We start from the raw sequence: 25,671 nt of genomic DNA on the forward strand, positions 1-25,671 counted from the left end.
CAATTTCTATGGGCAAAAAAAACCTTTGTAAACCATTTGAGCTTATTAGAAGCTGCTCTGCAACCTTATTTTGAGTAATTAAGCCCAGTTCTATTTGATTATAAGAAAATTACTAGTCGAAAAACAACTTCCATGAGAACAAGCTGGAATAGATGCTTCAGATGGGGCAAAAAATGAGGGTTTTCTTTTCTGTATCCAGAAGGGGAAATGAACCTACTTCTTAAAAATAGTTAGCTGGCTTTTAGGCCATAATTATTTCTGTCTGATTTGAGAAAGATGAGCCCTGCTATGCCTTGTCCCTGTTTCTCTGTCCAAGCAAACCAATTAACAACTGCCATAAACATGGGTTTCAAGTACTGGGAGGATCAAAACCACTAGTCTAACTCCCAGATAAATGCTTGCAAGAATGTTATCATTCAGCTAAACGTTTGGAGACTGAAGTCTCAAATTATTTTTTCTTCCCTTTTTGGGGCACTGTTTTGCTCAACTTCTAACACATCCTTGGAGTTATTTCTGTTTGGGAATGAGGGGAGTTTTACAAACATCCGGGGCTCATGTTGAATATGAGAGAGCTGTTAAGATAAAATATTCAAGGACAAGGATTTATGCAGATAAAAAGAATATAATTTTTTTTGTAGGAACAAACTCTTGAATGTTAAGCACATGGCTCATAAGAAATCTTAGAAATTAAAAAAAAATGTATAAAAAGATGTACCCCTGTCATCTGAAGGTAGGTCTACTGTCGTCACTACCTGATAGTGCATCTGGTGTCGCCAACCTTCTTCCTATGTATGTAGACACTGCCAATAATCTTCTCCTAAAATATCATTTGTTGCATGTTAAAAATGTTCCATTACTTTATGAAGGACTAGAAGAGAGGCACTCAAAGGCTCCAGACACACAAAGGAATGATATGGAGATAGAAATGCTAATTATGCTGATTTGATCAAAGCATGTTATATATGCGTATTGAAATACCACACTGTACCCCATAAATAAGTACAACTATTACATGTAAAGAGGAAAGAAAAATAAAATTTAAAGGTTAGAGTAAAAACCCTTTCAAGACTTTTGCAAATCCGTTCCAATCCAATCAATGTCTAGGTTCCATTATTCCTGAAACATTACTGCTAGCCAGTCAGGTATTATCATTATTGCCTCCTGAAGATGCCTGCTCTTTTCCAGCCTCTGGGAAAGAGGCAGAGGTCATGCCATCTCCCCTCTGGTGCCACCCACCAACACCCCACTGAGCTTTCAGTGAGCTAAGTCTGCCCTACTCTCTCATGAAGACTCCCACCAGAAAAATCCACCTCTGAACTTCTCGAGGATTTGTGGTTAGCCCCAAGTCCTGCTGTTAATCATATTTTGTATTGTTGGGTTGTTCTTTTATATGTATTGTAGTTCTTGGTACTTATATAACCAAGTGTGCTAACCCTATAAATTATTTGGAGCAAAACGCATAACTGGACCCATATTGGACCTGATTCTTTTCTATGCTTTCAATAATTTCCACTTTCTGGCTAAGGTAGTTTGGGTTTTTGTTCCTTGCCAACCACCACATTTTGAATAGGAAAACCATCATTTGTACACAGTTAAGATAAAAATTTCCAACCTAAAATGGGATTATTTTTCACAGTTCTGAAAACTTATGGTCACATATATCAATGTTCTAAAAGTATACCCTGTGCATTTATTCTTTAAAAATGAGACTTAAAATATGCAGATTCCTTGGATAAACCACCACTGACAGCAATAGAATCTTCTGGGAATAGGGCCTAGGAATTGATATTAATTCTCATGTGATCTTTATGCACATTCAAGAAAGCTTAGAGGATCATATAATGATAGGAAATGGGAGAAAAAAATTATTCCTGTGCCTTGAGTACCTATTATGTGCATGGAGAAATATTAGGTATGTCACCAATAACATTAAAATCCTCCAGCAAGACTATAATGTCAGTTTAAACATCAGCCCCTTTTTTACAAATAAGAAAACAAGTATCCAAGGATCTACAAGTGGTGAGTGCCTGGGTCAGCACTGAGACTCTGGACTGACCAGCTCCCAAATTCTTTCTTCTTGCTCTGAGGTCCACTCTGCTCAAGTTCCTAGCAACCCTTGGAGGCAAAGCAACACTGGAGGCTTCCGAGGTTGCTGGGGGTGGGGGACAGATCTTCAGGCCCCAGCTAATGACCCCTAGATCAAGACCCACTTAAGATATATTATGAGGACAGTGATCCTCTGAGCTCTGAATTTGCATCCTGGAGTCCTAATTGGGAGCCTGGTGAGTTTTCCCTGATGACTGCAGCATACTTGTCTAGTCACAACCTAAAGGTAGAGGCTGTAGCACCTCTGAACATCATTATAGTTGCAGCATACACACTGGCCTTCCAGCTGAGGGTGTAAAGACCAGCACAGGAGAATGGAAAGAAACATGCACAAAAGGCCAAAGGAAGATCTGGGACATAGTAGACCCAAAGATAATACGGGGGAATGTTCTCTCTAGCAGAAAAACACCAGCCTCAGAAAGAGGGGACAGGGGTATTTGTTGCAGACTGGAGACAGAAAGTGCACGCACATCCACCTCAGTGGAAGACCTCTACTCACGGAGTGTATGATGCCCTGCAGCGCCTGGAAGCCATCATTCACTGGAAACACATGATCCTTACTGTCCGCAATCCGGGCCAGCTGAGAACACAGCAAACACACGAATCACATGGAGCCATGTCAGGAGAGGATGTGGAGAATTTAGGAAAGCTACTGGGTCGAGGGGCCCTACCTATTTCTAGAACCTTGAGGAATGTGAGGCCCTCAGTGGGCTCCGGGGCACCTCTGAAGAGCCTTCAGCAGTAATGAGCTTACCAGGAGCCCCTCTGGAGCAAGACTGAGGGGCAGCTCCAGCCTTTACATTTGTTTTAATACTTTTCTCCTTGGGAGCAGAGGTAAGATTGTCCAGATGGATGAACATTTGGCCTGGGTTGATATATTTATGGATTTGGGGATATGCCATTGGCTCATTTTTCTCCCATTCACCCAAATTCCTGTTGGCAACTTTATTTGAATCAAGCAGACTCAAGTTTCCTTTCAGAGCAACTTTAAAAATAGATTCAGGCTTTGGTGTTGGGTTAGGTCAATGAATGTGGACCCCTGAATTTCACTGAAACTGTTGACAAAGGAATGGACCATTGTATTTTTTAATAGCAAAAACTTTAACTGCTCCTGCTTTATCAGAAGACAGAGGGCAAGGAGAAGTTGATCTGAGAGCTTTATCCCAACCTCCATCTTTGTATAGTTTGGGGAGGGCCCCAGTCAGATTCAGTGCTGGCAGGCATGGTTTTAAAAATAGCTCTTACTGTTTTTACCAATTGCAAAAATAACACATACTCATTGTGAAAACTTAGGAAAAACTAAGAGAGTTAACATAAAAAGAAAATAAAAGTTACTCATAAGCCTTCTATCTATATCTATCTTTATCAACAATTATATAAACATACATATATAGTTGTTCATACCTTCTCAGTGCAAATGCATACAAATTTATTCTAAAAGTAGCATTTACTATTATCTTCTTTGTAATTCTGTTTTATTTTATTAATAATATAAGCATTTACTTATGCCATTATAACAAAAAGAAATCAGGAACAATGTTGAGGAGCACTTATTTCAGTCATTAGCAAGTTTTCATGATTTAATGAAATGTACTTGTGCATCTTTTGGCCCACTGGTCCAATTATTTCTATATTTTTGTATTGACCATGCATTGTATTTTTTATAGCAAAAAAAATTGTTGTCGTTTTAATTATTCTGAAAAAGGTTTTCAAGTTAATTCAGGTCTGTTTTAACACCTTGGCAATTTAATGTTCACCAAGAAAGCCAACCAAGAAAGATGCTGCTTAAATGGTTCATGTTGAAGACCCCAAGTGTTTCAAAAAGTGATTTCACATTCTTTACACATCCAATAATTCTTTCCTGCTTAGCATTTGTGGAAAAATAACCTATCTAAGGCATTTCTTTCTTGCCAATGCACCCTCTATACTGAATATATGTTCTCTATGAGTCACAAGTTCAGTATGTTCCCACATCTGAGGAAATTCATGAACGTACCTGTGTTTCATTGAAATCTTTGACACCAACACAGTAAACGATTGCACCCAGATCTCGGGATCTGTTAGCCTGGGACAGGGAAACAAAAGACATTAGAAAGGGAAGCAGTGGCAAGAATATTCCTCTTGGATCTGTCAGACTAGATTCAACAGTTACGTATTTATTGAGCACCTATGCCAGGCATTGCACTGGAGAAACGATCTCTGTCCCCAAGAGCTCCCACTCCAGGGAACATCACATTCTAACCTAATGCAAGTAGGGGGAGTGATAACTCCAGCAAAAGGTATTGAGAAAGATCTTCTGAAGTGGAGTCTTGATGAAGGGGTTTGAAAGGCAAGAGGAAGAAAGGAAAACTGCAGGCTAAGATGAGTCATATTAAATATTCTGGGGAAAGAGCATCTTTCCATTCTTTAACAGATTTTTTTGGACACATTTTTCTTTGTAATGGCAGCATAGTATCATAAGAGAATGTGACCTTTGGAACCAGATATATCTGAGTTTGATGGTTGACTTTACTTTGTAAAGTGGTTTGGGGTTAAATGAGATAATACAAGCAGAGCTTGTTCCAGAAGGCCTAGAACAATATAGATTCTTGCATATGTCAGGATTCCCTATGAATAAGGCTTTTTTCATTTCTAAAAAATAATCAGTTTAATGGTAGGTCCATATTTGAATAAGTGAACCCAATTCATTATGTTGTGCTCTCAATAATTAATCATTGAAAGGGCAACATAAGGGCTGGGGTTGTGGCTCAGCAGTAGAGCACTTGCCTAGCATGTGCGAGGCCCTGGGTTCGATCCTCAGCACCACATAAAAATAAATAAAATAAAGGTATTGTGTCCAATTACAAAAAAATATGAATATTTTTTAACAAGAAGAAAGGGCAACATAATGAATAACATTTGGGTTTAGGCTTGATTTTAATATTTGGTTTATTAAAGGCTCTGATATTTGATTTCCAGGTTCTCCCATGTTTCAGAACGAAAACAAAAATTGAAAATCCTTGGCTTATACAGTAGGTACTCAGTGAGTAATCAATAGTGAGCATATAGTAAGTGCTCAATATGTGCTTGTTGATTTGAATTGTGTTATCCTCCCTCCCTCCCCCAATTCTCCAACCTACTTGTGTCTAACACTGAATTCTAGAAGTAACAGAAACACGTTAGAAACATTCCCCGTGTCTTTCAGGATAAAATAAATGTTTAGACTTAGTCTAGCACCCGCCTTATCTGTAACAACTCTGACTGCTCTCCTTTAGCTGGGCTTTCTATAGAATTATCAAGAATGGGAAAGCTTAATTTCTTTATATCTTCTTGAGCTTTATCTTTTTCGTAAAGCTTTCTTCTATTGGCATTGGCATTCCAAATATTTTTCCAAGTCTGTTTGTGCCATACCTAAAATGCCTTTCTACTAACCCCTATTTTAAGCCACTGACACTCATTATTTATTTTATTTTCAGCTCTTCCCTTATGAGGGTTTTTACTTTATTTGGCTATTATTTCTGCATTCCCATCACATAGTTTTGACCTTAGAATATAGAAATGTATCATTTCCCCAATACTCAGGGGTGTCTGTCACATGAACTTGTGTCTTTCCCCATGCTGACCCATCCTCTGTTCCAGTGGGAGGAGGGAGATACTGAAGCCAAACTCTATTTTACGGTGAGACCCCTGAGGGCAGCAACAGCATCTTGCTTACCAGTGTCTCTCGTGTCTAGACAAGAGCTCAACACATGCCAAGCTCTGAATGAGTGAACGAGTACAGACTTCATACTTGCAGAGGGAGCTAAAATTAAACTAAATCGTAGTCAAGAGCTTGAGGCAAGTGTAATACTATGACAAAATCCTTTCCCAGACCCAGCAGTTCTCTCCCCCACTACCTTATCCTTTCCTGTGTTTCTTTCTACCTTGGCCTGAGTGAATCTGTGACATTAATGAGGCTTCATTCAGTACATTCCTACAGCTAACATGTTTCCTTAGCCTATACATAGAGTTCAAGTCCAAAACATGGATGAAAGGCATTTCCTAAGTGTAAATACAACTTTATAATTCCTGAGTAAACCTTTTTTTTTTTTAAGTTTAATGGAAGCTTCATTTAGAGAATTCCTTCACTTGCTTTGAAGAGTATTTTGAGAAGATAATCAAGGCAAAGAAGAAATACAGAAGGAGAGAATACAATGAAATCTGTCACCAATTATTGTTTAACTTTGGCTCTTGGAGTGACAATCTTAAAGGTTAGCACATGTGGACAAGATTGGCTTTTACATATTTTGAGCAATTCTTTCTCTTCCTCCTGTTTTAGTAGAAAATATGAGGAAAAATGGAGGAACAAATGGTACTAATTTTTTTGCTTAAAAGTATGTCAAATAGTATGTCAAAACTGCTAAAGCAATACGATGCCTTTAATAAAGGCACAATAGATATTTTTTTATCCCTCTAAGCACAAAGCAATATGCAAACTTTTGCAAGGGGAAAAACATCTACCATGTGAAAGACATAAAACTTCACTTTAAAAAATGAATTATTATGATTGTTTTTACATCTGAAACTATTTCATTCAGGGGTTTTACAGAGAACATCTATCACTTTGCCTGAGTAAAGAGGCTCATCTCAAAGAGTGCAGCCCATTTCAAAGACAAGCCCTGTTTCAAGAGTTTTGTTTGTTTTATTGGGATGCTGCAGATTGAACCCAGGGCCTCGCACCTGGTAAGCACAAGCTCTACCACTGAGATACCTCCCCGCCCCCAGGTATGTGTTTAGACAAGGCCGGACCATTACTTACCTCCCTCTCTGAATAGAAAAAGAGATCTTCATGGAGTTCCCCATCAGTCAATGCAATGATGACGCTTGCCGTCCTGTACCCTGCTCAAAACAACACAGACCAACTCAGTCATCCTGCCCCCTGGGAAACCCCCTCTTAGCCCTGGCATTTGATCTCTTATCATCTCAACCACCTAGAAGTCAATATTGTGAGAAATACTATCCTTTCTTTTGGGACTGGGAAGCAATTCCAGGTTGGAGAAAACTTCATCAGAATAGCCTCAAGGAGGCATAAATTTGATTTCCGTGTTTCTCAGTCCCATCTCTCCAAAGAGTCAGACTTGGTGAAATGGTCACTGAATCAATAACTGGCAAGAGCTCCAGTGAACCATGGGTGATTACTTTTTTGTTAGCAATGCATGTGATTGTCACCTAGGCCTCTACCACCGGGCTTACTGGTCCCTCTCACATGCTGTAGTTGACCACGTACGCCATCCCTTGAACACGGTTTGGCAAAAAGTAATAGGCATCATGATTCACAGGCTGACTGGAAGTGGTATGGCAGCTGGCAAAACTTATTAGAATTCTTTCAGTGTTATTTAGACTTCTAGAAACAATGCTCATGGTTGATTTATACCAGCAAGTTTTGGTGTTCATTCTGGGTCCCTTCTATTTGTTGCAGTTTAAAGTCAAACAGGAAGTGGATACTTCTACAGGCCTAGCAGGAAAAATCCCCACTACAATATCGATTCTTTTTAAAGAGATTTGCTTGAGATAAACAAAGCCTACCCTTGAAAGACAATGTAGTTATAATAGCTCAAATGATAAAAAATTTTATCAGTATTTCTATTGCTAGCCACTCTACTAAGTATATTTTAAGCATTTTTCATCTAAATGAAGAAATGTTTAAACCAAACTAGAAATCTTGATCTTAATATATTCAATCACAGTTAATGAAGAGGCTTGGAGCTCAGAGAAGGACAAGGTAACAAGATTTGACATGAAAATCCAAGACTTTACTAATCCATCCAACTATTTACTACTTTAATGAACTCAACATGCAAAATTATTCACAGGAATTAAAGACTGTGGTCATAATGGGATCTTAATTATTTTTATGTAATTCTTATTGGCACCCCCAGAACAGTAGAATTTGATCTGGAATGTGCCATTTTCTATGCATTCTTTTTTGGTAATGGAGTGTATGTTTAAGGATTATAAACAATATCGTCCATGTCTTTTGAAACAAAAAATTACTGAGGCATTTTTTTTTAGAAACAAACACAGAAATTTTTAAAATATATCTTTATTTATTTATTTTTATGTGGTGCTGAGGATTGAACCCAGGGTGTCACACCTGTGAGGCAAGTGCTCTACCACTGAGCTATAGCCCCAGCCCTAAATATTTCTTAATGGTAATTTATACCACAATCTTACCTTGACTGTTTTCATAATAAATCTGCTCACTGGCCTGAAAAATACATGAACAAGCCATTAGACCTACAACCACTATTTGTCACTCTGAATACCATTTTGGGTGATAGGCTGTGGGCTGGCTATGCAGGCCTGGGCCCAGTCTTGATTCCTTGTGTAATTCACCCAGATATCAATGGGTAATATTCATGTAAAGTTCCTCTAAATCTTAAGCGATACAGTTGTAATCATGGGTCAATGTCTTACTTCTCAGAGTCTAGACTTGTACATTGCTAGACAGCAGGAAAATCCCACCTATAATACTGATTTGCTTGAGATAACAAAAGGCTTTAATGTCCCTTAAAGACACTGAAATTCTCTCTCAGTCACTATTGCTGCCATCCAACTAAGATCCCTTTAGGAATTAGGGGACTTGGGTGTGGCATGAGTCATGAGCGACATCGATCACTAGTTAACAAGGCCTTCATCAGTGTCAGCGAAGGAAGAAAGATATTCATTTCCTTAGTTGTTTTGGATATAGTTAACCAGTGCAGGGAGAAAAATTGTACCATCTTGCCATTGGGTGTTATTCGGTTGCCTGAAAACATGTGCTTTATCTCATCAGTCATCCCTATGTTGACATTTCAACATCACACTTCATGCCTGGGGTTTAAAATGGTCTTAAAATTACCCTTTCAAATCCTTCATGCATGTAAGTGTCTCCTCCTGGCAGAACCTTCTGGAGTTCTTCTAGGCCTTGACGGATCTGTTCCCTGAAATCCAAAGATACCCTGTTAGTCTTCTAACAACACTGCTTACTTTGCTGTTGAAAGTCTTATGTGCTGGTCATCATATTTCTGTGGCCACTGCTGTATTGCCCCCAAAGTCCCGCTAAAACCATCAAGGGAAAGTCTTTATATTACATTATCCATTTAAGGTTGGCCATAGCATAGGATGAGTGAGATTTCAAGGGCTGAGGGAAAGGTCCCTTCAGCAGGAAATTCTGTTTGCTCATGAAAGTTTTCCCTCCCCATAACAGAGACAAAGTTTTCATTTGGTGTTGGAAATGAGTCTTAAAACACAACTGCTCCAGAGGGGACCCAACAACGTACGCAAGGGCAAGTAGCTCATGTGAACCAGATAAAAAGCATGTACCAGGCAGCCAGAGGAAGGCCACGGCAAGGCCACGGGCAGGAGGGAGAGGCATCCAGAGCAAACTCTGCCACATGCCCGGCTGCGCCAAAGGAAACCATGCAGTCAGCTTTGAAAATAAAGACCCGAGGAATCTATGCTTTCCAGGATGACCAAGAGTGTTTTCTGTGGGCTGGTGCCTGTGTTTTCTTACTCTGGTCCTTCAAGGTGATGGTGGGGGCAGGAGGAGGAAGTGGGACATGGCATGGGAAAGAGTGGGACTGGTACTGGAAAACATGAGTGGTTTGGGATCCAAGTGGAACTGTTGTGGACCATTCTCTCTGGAGTATAAGATGCCCACATTCATATCCCTGGCTTTTAAATCGCTCCACATTGTGCCCAAAATGGCCAGAGAGTGTAATTTATGAAAAAAAAAAACCATAACCTTGTTCATAAACTGTAAGCCTACGAAAGGGTTTGAAATTGCCTTCCTCCCACTGAGGGCTCTTTAGTGGCAGAGGTGGAGATGCAGTATTTAAATTAGGAAGGGAAGCTCCTTCTGGGTAGGAAAATAACCTAGCATTTATTGAGCATGTGCTATATTCAAAGCACTGCTCAAAGAGTTCTGACTCCACCTTGTGATAACCACTCAAGGTGGGGATTTCTGTATCCAATGTGGGTGAGAAAACCTGGGCTCATAGAGGTTCAGGAGGAGAGCAGAGACTTGAAATCAAATCTGTCTGACCCCAAAAAGGCTTAAAATTACTGCGTGAAGCAGTGTCCCAGAATGGAACAGTGTTGGAAAAGCAGGCGGCTCTCAATAACATCTAAAATCAACCTCATATGAAGAGCAATGGTCTTTTCTAACATCAACTGGGTATTTATGATGTTTCAGGCTCTGTTCTGAACACCTGGAATGTTATTCATCTACTTAAGCATAGAACAGTTCTTTGAAGTAGATACCACTGTAACCTCCATTTCCCAGATAAGGAAACTACATCAGAGAGAGAGGTTAAGAAATTTGTCCAAGGCCTCTCAGCTCACCAGTGGCAGAGGTGGGATTTAATCCCAGAGGTCCTGCTCTCAATTGGTGTGAAAAACTCTATCTTGAATGAATGAATGAATGAATGAATGAAACATTACAGTTCATCCTGATAATGCTTGGGGAGAAATTCCAATGAAAAATCAACCTCATTTGAAAACAGATGTGATGGGAGGCCGCAGGTGAGGCTGGATCACCTGGCTGGAGGAGATTTTAAAAGACAGACGGAAAAGGGCTTAGCTGAGGCCTGTCCCTAGGCTGCAGATCCTTCAATGGTGGAATATTTAAGATGACTTCACTCAGACTTGGGGAAATGTACTGATTGTTGTCTGTTATCTTATCAGTGCTCAGATATTGAACCACATTCCCAGCTGCCCCAGTCAGAACTGGAAGGCTTCCTTGAACCTCTAGGCAGACTCTTCTCTTTCCTATTCTCCAACATTCGCCAGCAGCACATTCCGTTGTTCTACTGCAAACATATCTAGACCGTGGATTGCTTCTCTATCTCTTCTGACAACAACATGGTCTGGGGCATCATCATCTCATGCTTAGGTCACTGGGACTTGCCCTCTTGTCCCCTTTAAAATATACATGAAGTCTTTCTAAAACACACACCAACTCATGCCATTCCTTCCCTTACTCAAAATACTTCAGTATTGGTCCATTATATTTGGGAGCTCTTCCCAAATCCTTCATGGGGCCTTGCAATGTCTACATGGGATGTTTCCTGCCTCCCTGCCCACCTTCATCTTATACCCCTTTGCCCCTAATTCCTTTGGTCTTCCCATGCTCCTTTCTCTGACAGATCCTTCTCATCAGCAATCACTGCTGCCCAAGAAGCAGTTTATAGGGCTACTACTTATTTTCTCTGTGACGATGGGAATCAAACCGACGGCCTCACATATGTTAGGCAAGCACTGAGCTACTCTGCCAGCCCCATAGGGCTAATTCTTACCCGAATTTCAGTTCCAACTTAAATGTCAATTGTTCAAAGTAGCCTTACTTGATTTCCCCAATCTAAATGATCTCCATTAGACGTTCTCATGGGATCCCATAACTTTCACTTCATGACACTTTGAACATTTTATAACTAATAATACATAAGTAGGTAATTATTTGTATAGTGTTTTTCCCCACCCAATTTTAGACTTTAAACCCCATCAGAGCTGGACCATGTGCATTTGGGTCCCCACTCTAGCTTGTGGGTCCATTGGAGTGCCTGAAACAAAATAGACATTCAACAAATATCAAAATGGTGGATGGAAGGAATGAACATCTCCATTGTCAATCACCTGGGAAGAGGTCAATCTGGGGAAAGGGATGAACTTTACTTGGCCATGTGGAGGAAGGTCAAGTAGAAGCTGGCCTAGTAACTGGCATCAGGACAAATCTGGGTCCTCCCAATGGTTAAAAAATTTTTTGTGTTGTACTCATTTCATTATCTCCAATATATCTCCAGTACAGCTCAACAAAAAGCATAGTTAAATTTCAACTCTGTTATTTGGTAATGAGAAAGAGGAAACATCCCATGCAGCCTGAGGAGAGATAAAGAAAAGAGCTATGTCCTTCCCCAAGGCCTTCGGGGCGGGGAGTGGATGGCATGAGCAGTCATTTGGCAGAGGGCAGCTTGTCCTGGCAATTCCATGAGGGTCTCAGCAGCAGAGGCAGTGACAAAGTGACATGAGGGTGAGTCTGGGATAGGAAAATCAGGGTCTGTTTCTGTTCCTGAGCACACAGATGTAGCACCACAAAACCGTGCAGAACAGTGGGGGGCCCTACTAGAGAGGGGGGTAATTTCTGACAACTAGGTAGGAGAAGATTGGGCACTAAAAGTATATATGATCTTATTCTTTGGTTATGGACTAGTGAGATCTGGGAACATTTTGGTAACACTAAAACTGGAAGACTGTGTTAAGACTGAAGTTTTTACAAAGAGGGTTAAAAAAAAGGGGGGCATATTGGGGGTGTGGAAAAGGTTCTTTGGCTTCGCTATATTTTTTCCCTGCCAAATAAAGTCTGGGAACTGGGGTATTTTTCTCTAAGCCTATTTCCTTTCCTTTATAAGCATTTTTCTTGAGCTTTCTTTCTTTCTTTTTTGTACCAGAACAAGCAAAGGCTGTTTTGGAAAATGTCCTTATCCTTGATGCTTTGTGTCTGTTGAGATAGGAGCTCATGAACTGGGAGCAGTGATCACAACTTCCTGATATACCAGTTTCTTAAGAGATCACGTAGCTCGTGGCCCCACCTCCTCACTCCCAGCCTGTTTTTTAAGCACCCACAACATTTAGACAAACAAAACAGATGGTTTCATGGGAATCGTAGGTCTGTTTTAATTCTGGGACACCAGAAATATTATTAAAGGTCTATTCTTTGCACTCTCTTAGAAACCAGAAAATTGGGAGAGAGATCTTTTAAAGGATGATAAGAACCTCTCTGAGAACTCAGTTATTTCCAGATGCAATGTTATCTTCCTGGGAAACGAGACAGGCTGGAAATCCTAGGAGAGAAACTGCTATTAAAAGGTCTTAATTTTCCTTGGTGGTTTCACATGTCTGCCACTGTTCTTACTTAGGAGCTGAGGGTTTTCAGGCCACTGTCTTGTGTTTCTTTTGTGACTCCTACAACACTTAATAATGGGCACAGAGTTGGTGATTGTTAAAGGAATTATTCCATTTTGGGTACATCATTCATTCACTGCCACTACTATGTTTCTGAGCACATGTTATGCACCAAGCATGCTTGTTTGTAGGGGTAGCCGATGGGGAGAATCAATCACACTATCTTCTGGACTTTTTTGTTGATCTGGGAATTTTTCTACACTTAGGAAAATTATGTTCTGGGATTTGGGTTGTGCTGTGACATTTTGATAATATTCGTTGATGAAAGCCTTAACACATACATGCATGTCAAAAAGCACTTCAACAAGTATCCTACTGATACTCCCACTGCAAAAAATCCCCCTTGGGCTTATGAAGCATTTAGCGTGTTTTTTCTCTACAAAACCCACCTCCACCCCCACCCCCCAAATAACCCGACATCAGCTCTGCATTGTCAACGTTCTTGTTTCTTGTATAAGAATGCCCATGGACTTGAACTTTTCTGAAGTGCCTCACAGTTTTTGGCTTTGCAGTCTCAGCTTGAATAGAAACACAGGTTGATATTTATTATCTCTAACCCTCCTCTAACAATATTTCCAGATGGCCGATGGCTGCAGGCCCTTGATTGAAAATTAAAATGGGTGAACAGAATAGAAAACACAGATTAAAGAACAATTTGTTGCTACTTTTGGAGTAATTAAGTTCTGCAAACAAACAAACAACAACCTGTTTTCATTTGTTTATAATTTATGTAAATCATAGTTTCTTTGGGGCTTTTATTAAGGATAGATCCAGATGATTTGTGATAAGGTGCATGCTGAACCAAGCCTTTCTCTATATTTTTAAATGAGGTGTAATTTAAATGTAGTATATATATGCACAGAGTTTGTTTTTCTACTTTATAATGGTTGAGTTCATTTCTATAAAGGTGTTCATGGTATTCCTTTATCTTCTACCATCTGTAGGATCTGTAGTAATAGCCCCCTTTCTATTCCTGATATTACTTGGGCATTGTATTTTCTGTCCTGCTTTAGAAATCTAGGAATTTGTCAATTTATTTTTTTTAAAATACTTAACTTTATGCTTTGTATCTTTCTCTACTTTCTATTTTCAATTTTCTTTTCTCATTTACTATGATTTTGATAAGCTCTTCATTTTTAGCTTCATAAAGTAAAGAAGGAAATCATTGGTTTCAAATCTTTTAAGCTGTTCTTTTAACTATAACATTTGCAATTTGAGGTATAACAGCAAGACCAGCAAAAATTTCTTATTCTTTCTTCACAATTTCACATGCAGAAGATTTGTTCTTATTATAGATCTTAATAAACTCAGCATACATTTTTTTTTCTTTACTTATGAACTTTTAACTTTTCACCTAAGGGCAGCTCTTTATGGCTTCTCTTTCACATAATAAAACCCTAACATGCCAGCAGCCCAAAATGCTGGCATGTTAGGATTTTATTATCATTCAGTTGGAAACACTTTCCGATTTCCCTTGTGATTTTTCTTTGACACATGGCTTGCTTTTGACACATGGATCTTCTTTGATTACTTCTTATCGCTAGTAAATTCTTTTTTATCTCAGCATTGACTTTATCTAAAATCAGTGCAGCCATTTCAATGTTATCATGATTGGCATCTGCACAGTATACCTTTTTCTATTCTTTCACTTTACCCTATCACCATACTTATATTTAAAGTGAGTGTCCTATAAATCTTATATAATAGAGTGCAGTGAATTGTTTCGCTAATGTCCCCAGAGACCACACCTTCCAGAATTCCTGTCTGTGAATCGTCCCCTCCCACACTGCCTCTGCACTTGGCCATGCCACTTGTGTTGGCCTATGAGGCATCAGTAGACATGACAAAAGCCAAGGCACCTGTTCATGGGAGTTCACCGTCATGGAATGTTGCAGTCACCATGATCAGGGAGGAAACCTGGTCTTCTAGCCTCCTTGGGAATGGAAGCCCAGTGATCCTCCACCTTCTCGGATGTATTATCTTTCCTAGCACAGCCAAATCTCCTTACCAGAGAATCCTACAGAAAATGAAGCTGCATAAACAAGTCCAGGTGAAACCAGCACAAGATATTATTATTTCAAACTAATAATATGTGGGGTTTTTTTCAATGCAGCAATTGATGAAGGATATATTGGCTCTTGCTTCTTCATCTAGTATGACATTCTCTGCTTTTTAATTGGAATATTTTGTTCACTTTATAGATATAAAATTTGCAATAGATATTGCAAATATTTACAGGGCTGGGATTGAAACTACATCTTTCTATCTGGTCATTTACTTGGTAATGATCACTTTGTTTCTCTTTTCCTATGTTCTTTTGCACTGATTAAGATTTCTTGGGATTTCTTCTAATATCAACTATGGACTTTTTAAAAGCATAAAGCTATATGTAGCTATTGTTATCTCCTTCTCCTTTTTCTTCTTTAGCAATTGCTTTATGGATTACAATATGTAATATTTTGATACCTCTCAGATAAGGGACAACTCTCTAATATTATATACATCTATATAACTCCCTCTCCTCCTTTGTACTATTATTGTCATACATTTTATTTCTATATTTGTAATGAACTCCAGAATATAATAGTCCCTTCTATCTTCCAGAGCTTTGCTCTAAGACCAGTAGATGCCTGAAACCTCTGATAGTGCTGAACCATAATATATATGAACCATGCATATATAACCATAGGTATGTTTTTTCCCATGCATACAGATGCAGTCTGTCCAGTACATTTTATATTCTTCAATCCAAATTTGTTCCTGAATCCATGCAATCAACCTTACTTGCAGTAAGTAGTTGGGGTCACTCATTTCAGGGGATCTCTTGCTGAAGTCTTCATATAGGCTCTATGCTTTCTTGTACAACATGATGTCATCATCATTTGGAACACATTTTCTTTTTATGTTTTCCACTCCTAAATTTAACGCCTTTTCCATCTTAACTAAACACTTAACGCACGATGACTATAACATTTGCAATTTGAGGTATAACAGCAAGACCAGCAAAAATTTCTTATTCTTTCTTCACAATTTCACATGCAGAAGATTTGTTCTTATTATAGATCTTAATAAACTCAGCATACAATTTTTTTTCTTTACTTATGAACTTTTAACTTTTCACCCAAGGGCAGCTCTTTGTGGCTTCTCTTTCACATATTTCAAATAGCTAGCATCACTATTCTTGCATCTTGGGGGCGTTGTTTAAGTATAAAATAAGGGTTAGTTGAACAAAAGCACTGTGATAACCACTACAGGCAATCTGATAGTTGAAAGAGCTAAGTGACTATTGGGTGGGTAGTATACATAGTGTGGATACACTGGCAACACATGATTTACATCGTTGGCAGGATGAAAGTAGGATAGAGCAAGATTTCATCACATTACTCGGAAAGGCACATGATTTAAGACTCATGAATTACTTCTGGAATTTTCCACTTAATATTTTCAGACCAGTTGATTGTGGTAACTGAAACCAGGGAAAACAAACCATAGGTAGGGTGGGGGCAGGGATGACTACTATACAGTGTTAGTGTTTCTGTTTTAAACAGTAAATTGTCCCTTTATCAAATTAAGAAAAGATAAACAATAGCCTTTTAGATTTTCCTAAATATTGATCATTTCTTATACTCTCTTCCTCCTCCCCGCCCCCACTTCTTCCTTCTCCTCCTCCTTGTCCTCCTCTCCCTCCTCTCTCCTCCTCCTCCTCCTCCTCTTCCTCCTTTTCTTCTTCTTTTCCCATTTTCCTTCTCACACCTAGTTTTTACCTAGTGTCAATTTCCTTTGGCCTGAAGAATTCCATTACCCTTTGTTTTTTCTTTTTCTTGGTTTTTTTTATTTTTTTAATTTTTGTAGTGTAGATTTGCTGGTAAGAATTCTCTTATCAGCAAATGAAAATGCATTTTTTCCATGAAAATGTTTTAATATTGCCTTCAATTAAAGATGTTTTAGCTGAACTTAGAACTCTAAATTGGCTTTTTTCTTTCATCTTTTTAAAGACATTGGTCCTTTGTCTTTGTATATTTTTTAATGAAAATAAGTTGTTATTTTCAATTTTGTTCCTGTTTGCAAAAGGTCTTTCCCACTTCTCCTCTGGTTGCTTTTAATTTTTTTCAGAAATTTGACTCTGAAGCACTTAGGTGATGTTTTCTTTGTATCTGTTCTGCTTAGAAGTCGTTGAGATTCTTGGATCTAGGTGGGGAATACCATGATTGGTGTTCTGATTATACAAGTATCGGACAACTTGATATCAGCCCAAAAATCACAGGACCTGATATATTCTTTTCCTTTAATGCCCAAATCTTCCCCTTTCCTCTTTCAGTTTGGATAATTTCTATTTACTTGTTTCTAAATTCACAGTCTCTTCCCTGCCGTATCCAATCTGCTTTTAAGCCCATCTAATGAATTTTTTCACTCCAGATATTATATTTTTGAGTTCCAGTTTTCACTTAGTTCTTTGAGTTTTTCTTATCTGTCTTTCCGAGTTCTAGTCATCTTTTTCTGTGAATTCTTTAGTATTTGTTGTAATGGTTGCTTTAAAGTCCCTGTATGCTAATGCCAATAACTGAGCCATGATCTGTGGTTTGCCTCTATTACTGTGTTTTTCTTTACTATGGGTCACATTTCCTTGCTCCTTCCCACCCTCATAATCATTTAATTTGTGTTTTATACACTGTGCATAAAAAAAGCAATGGGGGTTTATTTACAATATGAAATTTTTTTGTTTCCTCACTACAGAGTGTAAGCCCTTTATTCTTTGTGAGCTGGGGTGATGGACTGGTCACTTAAATTCCTCCTTGAGTTAGGCAGAGCTTGGGCTGGGCCACAGCTCCCTGTTATTAGTCCAACCCTTGGCTTTCTGCCCTCCCTGCTTGTGTGCTCTTTTCAGTATTTAAGTTGGGGTTGGGTGAGGTGCAGCTTCAGATGTTTTTTTCCTGACCCTTTCATTCAACTCTGGTAAGAATCTAGAAAATCTAAGTACTTCAAGAACCCATGCGACTAAGAGATTTCTTTCTACTTTCATCAATTCTTTCGCTGTTATTTTCTTTGAAAAATGCCAGAGGTGGGGGTGGGTGGTGAGTCTGTGAGGCTGAGATTTCTTTTCTCATTTCAGAGTCTGGCCCATCCTTCAGGCTGATTTTTCTTTATCTCTGTTCATGGTAGACCTACTCTCCCAACAGCCCATACCCACACCAGCCATCCAACCTCAAGTATGGTGGCTTCTGTGGATCTCTGATGAGCTATAACAGGCTTGTTTCCCTCTAATTCAGTTCATCGGTGCTTCCTGTGTCTCTGCCAGCCCCATGGAAACATATGAATTTTATTTTGTCTGGGCCATTCTGGTTGACCATGGAAATGAAGGTTTTTCACATCCCTCCATATCCTAACCAGAAGCAGACGAACCATACAGGCTACTAAATATTTGCACATTTGTTTCAAGGGAGGAAGCAAAACACGAGGGGCTGATCACCAGCATATTAATATAATTCAGTATGTCTCATCTTTAAAAAAAAATCCTCTTTGACCCCACATATTCCCCTGCCATCCTTCTTCATGACATAGTTTCTTAAAATTCAGTTCCTAACTTTCCTGCCTCTCCGGATGAGGCCTCTCATTTAGTGATCTCTGGTTGTTCACACTGAAGGAGCAAGACCAAAAGACATGTGGGAAGCTCCACGGGTATGGTGGGGCATGTCAATGGGTGGATGACTGAATTTTGCAAACAATCTTTTTTCACTGAGGATCTTCAAGGATCAGTGTAGGGACATTTTTTTTTCTATATGACTTTTATTTTTATAAGGAAGTAGTTTTCACACTCTTTCCTTAGGTGTCAAGTCTGGAATTGGGCAAGAGGGGAGGCTGGAAGTAGTGACATTTGTTATGCAGATGTTTCCATGATCATGTCTGAGCCTGGTGTCCCTAACCACGAAACAGATATTTCTTGTGCAGTTTTGCCAGGGAATATGCTTCTCCTCCCTGGTGGAGGTGGAGAAGGGGTAATCCTTAGACTGCAAGCAGGAGGTGAGAGGGTTGGTGGCCCTGCAGTTTGACTACCCCATTTTCACTCTAGTCCTTTGAGCTTTCCAGGCATATGAGAGGCTTCTCAGTTTATTCCTCTTTTGTGACATTTGATGTTTCTCCATGCTGCCCCATCATTTATCACTCCCCTATCTCCTTCTGCCCTCAAACATAGTGTTTTTATGATTTAAATATTTCTTGGTTCCTTCAGTGATGAGCTTTGTGTTTTTGCCTTAAGTTGTTCATTCCAGAATCCCTGGTTTGGGGTGTGCTTTCTTTTAGAGAAAGAGATGAAAATATCTTTATTCCTCATTTTCAAATTCAAAGTCTTCGACTCTCCTGCTGACTTTTGTGTCCACAGCACTAAGACTTCTCCTGTCAAGGTTCTCACACTGCCAACCCAGTGGTCACTTCTCTGGCTTCATCTTATGCTACTTCTTTCCGCATGGCCCATGTGACTCCTCCATCACCTAAAACTGTTTTCTTCTCTTGATTTCCATGGCACCATGCTCTTTCTTACCTCACCAGTTCTTTCTCAGATTTCTATGTAGGCTTTTCCTTTTCTTCTAGAATTTTAAAGGTTGGAATGTTCTAGAACTCAGCAACCTACCCACCCCCATTCTCACACCTACGCTATTGTGCAAGGTAATCATTTTCCCCCTGGCTTTAGTACCAAAGTCTATTCAAAGTGGCACTGACTTCTGTTGGAAGATTCGTAACTGAATTCCAGTTTCTTCACTTCTGAGGAAACCTCAGCTAACCTCCCTGAACTTCAGTTTTCTCAAATGTTCAACAGAAGTATAGAACTCTAGGATCTATCAAGTCTCAGAGTACTACACCTAATATTAGGTGGGGACCAAAGACAGTGAGCAGAAACAGAATCTGGGCATCTGCTGGAAACTGGAAAGGCCACACTGAGTAGATAGGAGTAGCCCATGATGAAGAACTTAAGTTCACCAAAAAGAGCCCATCAAGGAATTTCCAAAGGTTGCAGCCTAAGCTAACTAAAAGGTCAGGAAGGATAATTTACTCACAGGGTGATACATTTGTTCAAACTCCTCTTTATTCAGCTCTGTTATGTGCAATGGCTTCACCACGTGGTTTCTTGTGGTCCCATTTGACTTTTGAAACACACCATGTAAGATCTTCCCTATCCCTGACTCTTTCCCTCAGCTCAGCCACAGTTTGCAAGCAATGAGAGTTACAGAGAGTGAGCTCTGTTTTCAGGATTGCACAAATGTGTAGTTTTCTCTTATGAGAACCTTCAGTTCTATGCTCCTGTGAGTTCAAGAGAGACTGGGTCTCTCCTGGTGCTGGTGGGCATCTAGAAGGATCAGCATGATGGACTGGAGTTCAGTGCCAATGACCACAGTGAGGGTTGGAGGGGCACAGGAGAGTGGCAGTCTGCCAAGTCCTGCACAGCAGAGACTGGTGGACCCAGCATCAGCTTCTGGGATGGAAGCTGGGAAAGATAGCCCTAAGGTGGATGACAGGCAAGAGTCTTCTGTTGTGGCCAGACCACATCTGTTTAGTGTAGGTCAGCACAGACTGTAGTTCTCTACCAAAGAGAATGTTTTTCTATCACCTTTACAGCAATACTGAACTGCAAAGGTGTGGGAGTGGAAAGGAACATGCTAGAGCCATATCAGATAACCCCATCCATAAGTCGCATGTGGGGGCATTATCTGTTTGTAAAGAAGAGTTGGGAGATAATATCAAGATATTGAGAGGATGTGGGGCAACAAGAATTCTTACAAATCACTCTGGGAGTGAAAACTGGTGCACCCCCTTTGGAGCTCAATGAAGTAATACCTAGTGAAGAAACCAAAGTATTCATATACCCTTAGACCTAGCAATTCCCTAGGTATATAACATAAAGAAATTCTTGCTACTGCCTACCCCACCCCTCAACTGGACACAAGTACAAGAAGGTCCTCTGCAGCATTGTTTATAATAGCAGAAAGTAGGGAACAGACTAATTGTCCACAAATAGGAGAACATAGAAGGTATAGGGAGGTACATCCTCACAATAGAATCTAATTCATTAGAAAAGTATACGATAGTTCAAATAAACCAAGCACATAGATCTACATGGAAAAGGTCTCAAAAACATGAGGTTAAGTGTGAAAAATATGTTCAAGAAAAATACATATATTATGAGCATATTCTTTAATATGAAAAAAATATTTATGGATATATAAAAATATACATCTATTAAAATGAAAGACCCCAAATTCAAGATAGTGATTATCTTTGCTGAAAAGAGAGGAGGGAACATGTACGTAGGGGGTATTAACTGTAATACTTTACACAAGCGTGGTGGTGGGTAAAGGGGCTTCATTAACTTTTTTTCCATACTTTTGTTACACCTCAAATATTTAATAATTTTAAGACACTTGCTGAGGTGAGAACAGGGTGAAATATGGAGTTTGTGAGGAGTCATTCAGGGTATCTCTAAGGCAGCACTAAGACCAAGCCTCAGAGGCCACTCCATTGGCTGCTAGGTGTGAAGAGTCAGGTGATGTGGGAGTGTCACTGTCTGATGTTTTTGATGAAAACAAAAAGTTTCCTGGTTTGGGCTGCCACCTTTGGATATGAGAATGCCAGCATGCTTTGGTTCTGTTGACAACTTTGAAATCTGTCTTTCTCTTTTCAACCAGACAACAGAAATGTTTCTGAATGCTACTCTGTCAGCCTTCCTTCCTTCCTTCCTTCCTTCCTTCCTTCCTTCCTTCCTTCCTTCCTTCCTTCCTTTTTCTTTATTTGTCTGTATCTGGATGCTACTCTGTCAGCTTTCTTTCTTTCTTCTTTCTTTCTTTCTTTCTTTCTTTCTTTCTTTCTTTCTTTCTTTCTTTCTTTCTTTCTTTCTTTCTCCTCCCTCCCTCCCTTCCTTCCTTCCTTCCTTCCTTTCTTTTTCTTTATTTGTCTGTATTTGCCACATGAGGGATAGCAGGTGGATCAATAAGAAATATTTCCTGAGCACCTCTTTTGTGTCAGGGTGTCGGCTGGGCACTTTCCATACATTTATTTGCAAAAGCCTCAAACCACCACCGTATGGTGGGCATTATTATTTTCACTAAACTATGAGAAAACAGATCCAGAGAAATGCAGTGACATGCACAGAGTGGTGGAGCCCAGATTGGAACCCTGACCGGATCCTGGTGCAAAGTCCGTATTCTGGCTAGTTCATCTGCAGCATGCAAACTTGGTATGTAACAGTGCACTTTACCCAAAGACATGAAGGACACATTTTTTTTTTTTCCTAGAGTTTGTAACAGTGTGCTTTATCCAAAGACATGAAGAACACATTTTTTTTTTTTTCTGGAGCATAAATCAAACTTCAAAATTGAGAAAAAAAACTCAATGTAAGTTTTATATAATGTAAAATACTGGCATATTATGCAACTGAATATAAATACACATGAATTTTTGAGATAAAGAACTCTGAAGAAATTCCTTCCTTTCAAGACTATATCACATGATACCCTGGGGCCCCAAGGGGGGATTTGTTCTTTCTTCTACCAACCAAAGGACTCCAGAGGAAAAGTTTGAGAAACACCAGATCATACCCTCACAAGTCAGTGTGTTCCAGATCCATTCAGCTACCCCAGGTGGGTTCTTGTTATTGTTGTCATGATTCAACCTGGAGAGCTCTCAGACAAAATGTCTTCTGAAGACAATGTCTGTATTTTCTTGACTATTAGACAGTAATTTTTATCTGGCCTCATGCTCAAGCAGAACTTTCTACCACTATCTTTTTACAGGGGCAGACAGGATAAATGTTAAAAACTTCAGAGAAGGGCATGAACCAGGGAGGGCAGGGTCTCGTTTTTGAAAAACTGTGAATACGCTGTGATAACTCGAGATGGAGTTTGTCTAGGTACTTATCAAAATCCCTAACAACCACTATACTAGTAACAACTGCTTATTGAGCACTTACTGCATGTCTGCATTGATAATTCTTCCAAAAACTTTGTTGGGAAGGGACAATCTATCATTATATTCATTTTTATAGATTAAAAAAAATGTAGAGCACAGAGAGGTAAGAAATTTGTTCATGGACTTTCAATAACCAGGACAAGAGAATAAATAAATCCCCCACTACTTTGCCATTTCTCTGAATTTTGCCATGAAGCCCTCTCACCACTGAATGCATACTACCTCAACATGGAATGAATCCAAGTTCTTTCAAGCACTAAATATCTGATGACTCTTCTCTCTCGTTGTTTTTAAATTTAGAAAAGGCTTTGGGAACTCTGTCTCTTGGTAATGGCAACCTGTAATCATTCTGCTCCAGGAATCAAGTGATGCGTCCAGAATATGTCATTTTCCCCTGTGACACTAATGTCAAAACCACACTCTCAACCAAACCAAAGGATGACTGAGAGGGAGAGAGAAGTGTGGTCTCTCGGTTTCCACTCAGCAGCTGGAGCCAAGCATTCTTGGCTTGCGCTCTGCCTCCTTAAGCAATAAGCAGGATCCTGCACCTCTTCACCCATCTGTGAAGTGCTGATGCCACCTCTTTTTACCTCAACGCGAGGAACATTTCCAAGCGCCAGCTTTCAAGACCATGAAGATGAAATGTGTGGCAGGCCTGGGCTTTCAGGGAACTGTTTCCCTGAAGAAGTCAAAAAGCGTCTGGGTAGTGAATTGTGTGTTCTTGGATTTGTTTTTTTAAACAAGTTTAAAATTGTACATAATAGTAAAATTGTGGGAAATCATATCACATAGTGAGTAAGCAATCCACATGGCCCGGGCAGGGGGAGGAACGCTTCCTGGATCAAACCCAGGCCCCTACACTTGTACAGAGTGGCCTTGAGGCCACTATCTGTCTCACTATCCCCAACTCTAATACATAAAATAAATGGAGATATTCTCATAATAATCCTGTTAGGTGAGTACAATTATTTTCCATTATTATAGATGAGTAAAATATTCCAGGTTATTGGTACATAGTAAGCCCTTAATAAAAAATTATATATGGCTACACACCTATGCATATGTATGTGCACATGCATATACCTATATATAAAAGCAATGTGTACCAGATAGCTATGGTAAATGATGGAAAATCACTGGGTTTAATGTTTTAAATTTTGTGAATAAAGCAAAATCCTGGGCTGTCTCTGAGAATATGAATGAATTTGGGCAAATAGCTCAATCTCTTCGGGAATCATTTTTCTCAGCGGTAAAGTGAGGTCAGTGGGCTGGGTAAAATAAAGTAATTCTTTGGCACATGGTTGTTTTGTTATGCTTTGCTTTTTAATCTTGCAAAGTTTGGAAGAAAGACATTTCCAGTCAAAGATAGTGATCTTGGTCTACCCATTTTAACTCTCACTTCTCTTTCCAAATTATGTAGATAAAAAAAAATCTAGGGCAATCAAGAAAATGTTTTTTTCACTGCTGGCAGATAGGCAGGGGTGTCACAGTCACTGCACAAACAGAGCTGCTGAGATCAGAGTGAGGGAAAGACACCCTACCCTGGAATTCCAGGTCATGAGAAGGGAGGGGGGAGTTCTCCAGAGGGATCCAACGCCTGTATCTGACCATCTTCGTCTGGGTTCCATTTCTTTACTTTGGAAAAACTGCTGGGTCTCTAAGAAAAAATTACACTACCTCTAAATTTACCTATGTTCTTTTGCCTGAGATCATAACATTTTCAATCATGAACTTGCATAGTATCTAACATAAGCCACCCTAAGTCCTGGTACTGAAAAGCCCCATTGGTTCCTTTCTTTGGGAAAAGTCTCAGAAGCTGGGAAGAAGGACCCAATTTAGGAATTTCAGAAAATACTTCTTTGAAATAAACTCATGTGACAAACAGAGGGATACAAACGAATTCTAATTCATATTTATGATGAAGACATTCCATTTCTAAAACATGAGCAAGGTCACACACATAAGGAAAAGCTAAGGAGAAAGAAAGTACTTGTAGAGATGAAGGATATTTATCAGTTGAAAAATGCAAAGTGGTGAAAAGTCAAGTACTATAAGAACGAAAGAAGAAAAGAAAAGAAAAAATTCAAATTAATAAATTAGAGAACCAGTAAGAATTCTATACCCTGAACTTAGAGGAAAAATGATAGATTAAAAATTAGAATATAAAAGAGATCTTGATTAATTTATCAATAAAAACTAAAAAAAATCAATGAAAAGACAGAAGAACAGAAATGATAAAATAATAAATAACAGAAGAAAAATGTTGTAAGCTGAAGAAATTTAGGCATTTGGATAGAATGGCTTACGTACTATACAAAATTAAAAGAAGGTCCTGTTCTTAGATATATTCTGTAGACATTTTTTTAAGATATCCAAGACAAAGAAAAAAGTTCTACAAGCGTCAAGAGAAGAAATAAAGCTACAGATAAAGAATGATATTAAATTGGCACCTCTCATTTCTCTGCTACATGCAGAGCTGATAATGGGTTTTTACCTTTAGGAAACAGAAAAAATGATCATCAAGATATGAGAATTTTTTATTTAATTAAAATATTTACCTATAGATGAATAAACAGAAATTTTCAGACAAATAGGAATACAGAAACCTCAATATTCATGTACTTTCAGGAAAGTCTTACCTAAAAAAAGATT

The 25,671-nt window shown here is 39.2% G+C and overlaps 1 protein-coding gene across 1 annotated transcript in view; it reads right to left on the reverse strand.

Annotated features, from left to right (window-relative positions):
- Antxr1 (ANTXR cell adhesion molecule 1) overlaps window positions 1-25,671 on the reverse strand; it is a 170,201-nt gene that overhangs the window by 104,555 nt on the left and 39,975 nt on the right. The window contains exons 4-8 of the mRNA XM_015479371.2: window positions 8,966-9,047; window positions 8,299-8,332; window positions 6,884-6,963; window positions 4,103-4,171; window positions 2,606-2,686 (exon numbers count right to left, since the gene is read on the reverse strand). Coding sequence (XP_015334857.2) covers window positions 2,606-2,686; window positions 4,103-4,171; window positions 6,884-6,963; window positions 8,299-8,332; window positions 8,966-9,047 — 346 coding nt within the window. The remainder of the gene's footprint in view (window positions 1-2,605; window positions 2,687-4,102; window positions 4,172-6,883; window positions 6,964-8,298; window positions 8,333-8,965; window positions 9,048-25,671) is intronic.

The sequence above is a fragment of the Marmota marmota genome, unplaced genomic scaffold (genome assembly GCF_001458135.2).
Source record: "Marmota marmota marmota unplaced genomic scaffold, marMar, whole genome shotgun sequence".
NCBI classification, from domain to species: Eukaryota; Metazoa; Chordata; class Mammalia; order Rodentia; family Sciuridae; genus Marmota; species Marmota marmota.